Source organism: Melozone crissalis, unplaced genomic scaffold, assembly GCF_028551555.1.
Source record: "Melozone crissalis strain CALT ecotype California unplaced genomic scaffold, PUWL_Pcris_2 ptg000063l_1, whole genome shotgun sequence".
Taxonomy (NCBI): Eukaryota; Metazoa; Chordata; class Aves; order Passeriformes; family Passerellidae; genus Melozone; species Melozone crissalis.
Window position 1 is genome coordinate 11641843 of NW_026535841.1, and position 6230 is coordinate 11648072.

The window sequence follows — 6230 nt, forward strand, 5'->3', positions numbered from 1 at the left end:
GCTGTTAATGAGCATTATCCCGGTTTTCCCTCTGGAAGTAGGCGGGCAATCAACGTTTTCTGCAGGATGAGGCTGCAGCCACATCCTGGTGAAGCTGAGGGGCTGAATCACGTCCTGATGTCTCACGGATGGGGGAGGGAATCAGGGAGGAGCTGCGGGAGCATCTTGTTCGGGACCAGTGAGGTTCCATGAGATCCCCCATTCCTGCGTTTGTCCCTTCTCTCCCTGTCCCCAATTCCCAAATGTGTCGGGGTCCACTGTCCCTCCTGCTCTCCTCACTGTGATTAACACCGAGTGTTTGCTCATCAGGGGCAGATCCCTGGCTGCAGATCCCAGCTCCCCAGGATCACACGGATCAGCTGCTGCTCCCAGGGACAATGGCGCTTCCCAACCTGTCCGATTACCTGGACAGCCTCAACAATAACTACAGCGACTACCCCGACTACACCTACGAGGACACGGGCAGCGTGTGGGCAGACCCGGCCCACGACCCCAAGGACATCACCAGGATCCTGTCCGTCATCATCTACACCGTGTCCTGCGTGCTGGGCATCCTGGGCAACGGCCTCGTCATCGCCATCATCACCCTCAAGATGAAGAAGTCGGTGAACGCCGTCTGGTTCCTCAACCTGGCTGTGGCCGACTTCCTCTTCAACATCTTCCTGCCCATCAACATCGCTTACACGGCCATGAGCTACCACTGGATCTTCGGCACGGTCATGTGCAAGCTCAACTCCTTCCTCCTCATCCTCAACATGTACACCAGCGTCCTGCTGCTCACCACCATCAGCTTCGACCGCTACGTGTCCGTGGTGTTCCCGGTGTGGTCGCAGAACCACCGCTCCACCAACCTGGCCTACGGGGTCTGCGTGGTCATCTGGACCCTGGGCATCGTCATGAGCTGCCCCTCGCTCGTCTTCCGGGACACGGCGCAGACCCGGAGCTCCGTGATTTGCTTCAGCAACTTCTCCCTCTCCAGGAATAAATCCTACGAAGGGCTGGCTCTGGTGAGGCACCGCACGGTGAACATCACCAGGTTCCTGGCTGGCTACATCCTCCCCATCACCATCATCACCTTCTGCTATGTCGCCATCGTCCTCAACCTCCGTCGCAACCGCCTGGCCAAGTCCAAGAAGCCCTTCAAGATCATTGTCACCATCATTGTCACCTTCTTCCTCTGCTGGAGCCCCTACCACCTGCTGAACCTGCTGGAGACGGCGCCCGGCGCGGTGCCCTGGTCCGTGTTTGAGATCTTCATCCCGCTCACCACGGCTCTGGCAGCCTCCAACAGCTGCATGAACCCCGTCCTCTACGTCTTCATGGGCCAGGACTTCAAGAAGTTCAAGGTGACCCTCCTTTCCAGGCTGGTGAACGCCCTCAGCGAGGAGACAGGACACTCCAGCATCGTGCACAGGAGCTTCTCCAAGGTCTCCTCCATGACTGAGAAAGAGACAACGGTTGTGTAAACTCAGCCTGCAGGAGGGACAGAATCCCCTGGTGATGGCACTGTGATGGTGACCAGCCCTGGTGTGGTCAAACATTGTCCTGCACTGCCCATTTTTGACTGGTGTTGCTGCCTGGGGGCTGGCAGGGGATGGAGACCCCTAAGGGATGGAGAAGACACAACCACCCTTGATCTGGGATTGCAAAAATCCTTGTGCCAAACTAAACACATTTTTGGGCATTCCCTTCCAAACTGTGCAGTGCCTGACCCAGGAAGGGCTTTCCTGGTGTTTCCAGAGTGGGGTGCAGGATATCAGGAAGGCATCTCCTGTGCCATGGCCAAACTGGTGACACTGCTCTGTCCCATGTCTCTGTGTGGCTCCTCATGGTAAATTCCTGAGGTATTTTGGTACCAGAAGAAGGTGTTTGTGACTTTTTTTGGGAAGTGTCCTTATGAGGGGGTTGGATTATCCCATCTCAAAGAACTGGGAAGTCTCAAATGTCTTCTAAGTGACCCAGACCCAGGGCCACCTTCCAGAGTGGGGATTGGGCTCATGCACAGGGTCACCAGCATGGAAAACGGGGAGAAGGAAGAGGGAAAGGTCAATTTGAAATGCGTTTTTAACCCTCCCTTTGATGGGCACATTCCACACGGTACATCCTGCAGGAAAGGTGGGTATTTGGGACCAGGAGCAGGCCCATGAGCTGGGAATGAGCTTCTGGGGAGGACCTGCTGTCCCCTCATGTACATCTTGGGACACTCTGGGATTCTCCTGGGAGACTCTGCCGCCACACACCGATCTCTGCAGTGAAGGATGAGCTGAGCCACCTCTTCAATCCAGTTTCACAACCAGTTAATTTTGGAGCTCCTTCTCCATTAGAGCTCCTTCACCACAGCCCTGGTGTCACCCTCATTTATGTGTCACTCCATGGAGCTGGAATTAGGCAGCCCTCAGTAGCCCTTGGGGACATTTCAGGAGGTCCCTCAGGGAGCTTTGTGCGGGTTTTGGCAGTTGAGGATCTGCTCCCAGATGCCCACAGGGGCCGAAATATTTATTTATAGCTTTCCTTGGAAATCAGAAAATGGAAAATAAAATGGAGAGACATCTCCCAGGAAAAGGCAGGGAGCTATTTCCAGGCAACAGATCCTGAAATCGGGTGGCAGGAGTGGGATTTCAGGATGCCAGGATTTCAGGATGTCAGGGTTTCAGATTTTCAGGATGCCAGGATTTCAGGACGTCAGGATTTCGGGATTTTGGGATTTCAAGATGTCAGGATTTCAGGTTTTCGGGATTTCAGGATTTCAGGATTTCAGATGGATTATCCAGCATCCTCTCCGCCCTGGCGCTCCTCGCTGCTCCACCTTGATCTCATCACCTCCTCCCTGTGATGGGACGCTCAGCACCTGGATTGTCTGTGTGTCTCCTGGGGTTGGGATGCACCCTGGGGAGCACTGCCAAGCCCAGGGCTACTCCCAGCCCCGCTCCACAGAGATTTTTCCCCCCAAACCCATGCTGGATCTATACCCATGGAAGATGAGGTGCCTGAGGAGGCTGCAGGGCCTCTCTGGTGGTGGGAGGAGGCTCCTCTTGCTCATTTTCCCCAGTATTTAATTAACATTGCTGGAAGGTTGCCAGGATCCTATTAGGAGTGGGATGGGACAGATGTACACACAGGGACACACAGAACTTGCAGAGGATCTGTTTAGGGAGCAGTGGGGATGGGATGTACCCAGAGCCAGCAGCTTCTGTGGCTTTTTGGGCTCAGGGTTTGGAGAAGGCCTGGATGTGGGAAGAGTGGGATGAAGCCTCAAGGACTGGATGCCATCCCACAGCCCCTCAGGCTGGTGCTGGGATGTTCATGATGGATTCAGGATGCTCCTCACTAATTCTGGTGTCTGTTTTTTCCAAGCCCATCTGTTATTGCTCCAAACAGCTTTCCAAAAAAAAAAAAAAAAATTAAAATAAATAAAAAAAAGCAGTGCCTTGGTACTTACCCTGGGGTTAAATCATCCCTGTAATGGCAGCTTGGCAATCCCAAGTTTCCCAAATATTTGGGTGCATCTTTGTAGCTGTTTTGCTTATTTAATAAAACCTCTGTTTTCCAGACAAATACCTCAATGTGTGGAGTGGGAAGGATCCCAGGGTTTTCCACGGAGAAATCCCTTCCCTGTGTGTATTCCTGAGCCCTGGGGTCCAGTTTGGAGTTGTGGAAAGAGGGATGGGGCTTGAGTGGCTGAGGTGGGATCTGAGCCTCTCGGGTGGGCTTTGGGATATCCCCCATGGATGATCCAAGTTCTGCACCCCAACATCCATCCAGACCCCAGTGCTGCTGCTCTGTCCCCTCCTCTTCCTGATTCTCCTCATCCTGACAGGGTTTGGGAAGAAAAAGGAAAAATCCACTGAGTTTTTTCCTGCTGGACCTTGTTATCTTTGAATTCAGCTCCCCAAGGAATATCAGTGATTTCTGTTCCTGTGTCACCCACTGAGACAGGCAGCAAACGGCTCACCCAGGCAGCATTAAAAAAGCACATTTTTATACGTCTATAAAATAGAAGCAGGGAAAAAAAAGAAAATAGCATTCCTCAGAAAACTTCAGCCTCCTCAGCCAGGTTTTTTCTTCCCTTTTTGGCAGAGTGGCAGAGAAATGCAGCTCAGTATTGCCCCAATTCCTCTGATATTCCCAAAATACTGCAGGAGCTGCAGCTCTGGAATCTCCCAGGGTGCTGAGGATGGATCCTGTCAGCATTCCTCGGGTTTTTTGCAGTGCTGGATGTTTTGTTCATGGAGGGGAGGGGGCTGCACTCCCCCAGAGCATTGGGAAGCTGCAATATATTGAATTAAAGATCCTTGGATGCATCCAGGTGACCCCAATCCCACACCTGCGCTGCTCAGCTGGAGACATCTTTAGCTGTTAATTAACAAAGTCCTCTTGATTAACGGCAGCAGGAGGTTAATGACCAGGGGCAGCTCCAGGGGAACGTGCACAAACTGGAATCAGCATCCAGGGAAAGGCTGGTGGGGGGGAGCTGCAGCTCCAGGGCTGTTGGTGCCGGGATCTGCTGCTCTTTTTGGGGCAGAAATCGGTGAAATTGGGGTGCAACACCACCAACACCCCATGAAATCCGGAATTAGGGCAGTTGTGGGGATTTTAGGGTCAGTCAAGGGTCATGGTAAAGAAGAACAGCAGGTTTTGGAGATGGGGCACAAATCCTCCATCCCAGAACCCCTATCCCCAGCCTTGGAGCACCAACCCCTGTCCAGGACCTTTATCCCAAACCCTGGGACCCCCAACCTTCAGGCCAGGACCCCCATCCACATCCCTGTGATTCTCAGACCAGAATCCCCAGCCCACATCCTCAGTCCCCACCTCTTAAATCCTGCCACAACCATTCCCCCTCTCCCTCCCCCAGTTCCTCATTATGCTGTGGGGTTCAGCCCCCCAGATCCCAGAGATGGGAGCTGTGGCAGGACTGCTTCTCGCCCAGCACATCCCAAACCTGCCCCATTCCCTTTTCTGCTCCCCTGGATTTACCCAAACCCAAGGCTGGGTCTCATTTTCTGGGTGAAATTACCCTGGAATAGAACAAACCCTGCTCCTGTGGAACGTGTTACCATCCTTAATGACAGCTCTTTTTCACTTGGCTGTCACGGCCCTAAAATAAAGCTGTGCTTTCCCTCTCCCATAAATCACTGCCCTTGTTCCGAATTGGAATGAAATTTAAAATTAAGGAAAAAAAAGAGGACTAAACGTGTTCCCCTCTCCCTTTGCTGGGAGCCAGGTTTAAATTATCCCTGCTGTGTTCAGGCACGTTGTCAGCTGTAAATTTAAGGGGAAACAGCCAAGCTGATACATAAACCTGTTGGTTTTGTCAGGGATGGAGATGGCTGCTCTCTGATTTATGGCCCATCTCCCCATTCTGGGGTTTTTATGGAAGTTCTGCTACTGAGGGGTGTGTGGGGTGGGGTGGGGGGATTCCCTTTTTTTTTTTTAACACAGCTTTATGGGATTTAATTTGGGAAGTGGGGAACTCCTTCTCTCTGAGCCCTTCAGCATTGTTTGCATCACATTGGGGTATTCATGGATTTAGGGGATTTAGGAATTCCTGGATTCAGGAGGATCCAAAGGAGCATCCACTCCCTTTGCCAGGAAGGATCGCAAACCCTCCATCACCACAGCATCCAGGGAGCACAAACCCCACCCGGAATTGGGGGAAATGCGGGAGTTTTTGGTGCAGACGCCGTTGCCACGGCAACAGCCGAGCAACCCCTGCAGCCCTGGAGGCAGGAACGCTGCAGCAGCACCGGGAGGCAGGAAAACGCTCCCGGGGATGCGAGATTTGCCAAAAATAGATGATTTTTCCTGCAGGAATCCAGGGAGGAGGGGAGGTCACGGTCCTTCCAGCGGGGCAGGGCGGGCTGTGCCCACCCAGGGATGCTCAGGCTGAGTCAAGAGGAAAAATTTCGGCTTTTCAGCTTTTCAAATCCTCATGGAAAGGATGAGTGCTGCCTCCCCCAGGCAGCCGGGCGGGCTCGTAAATGTCAAGAGCTTTTCCCAGGAAAATGATGCGGGAGGGGTGGTTGGCTCCTTTTTTCCAGGGGGAATAGGAATTTTGTCCTTAAGTGCCAGTTCCATGTGGTTGAAACACAGCCCAGCGTTTAATAAATAAATAAAAATTCAGAGGATGAAGCTCTGGGATGGGGAAGCTGCTCCTGCATCAGTGGAACGAGGGGAAGGGGGGATCCCAGAATCCAGAGGTGCTGCCAGATGTGCTGACATGGTCATAA

At 52.9% G+C, this 6230-nt stretch overlaps 1 protein-coding gene across 1 annotated transcript; it reads left to right on the forward strand.

Moving 5' to 3' along the window:
• The first annotated feature begins 335 nt into the window (after positions 1-335).
• On the forward strand, positions 336-2616 carry CMKLR1 (chemerin chemokine-like receptor 1). Its single transcript, XM_054288872.1, has one exon. The coding sequence runs from the start codon at positions 378-380 to the stop codon at positions 1464-1466; it is 1089 nt and encodes a 362-aa protein (XP_054144847.1). The 5' UTR covers positions 336-377; the 3' UTR covers positions 1467-2616.
• The last annotated feature ends 3614 nt before the right edge of the window (positions 2617-6230 follow it).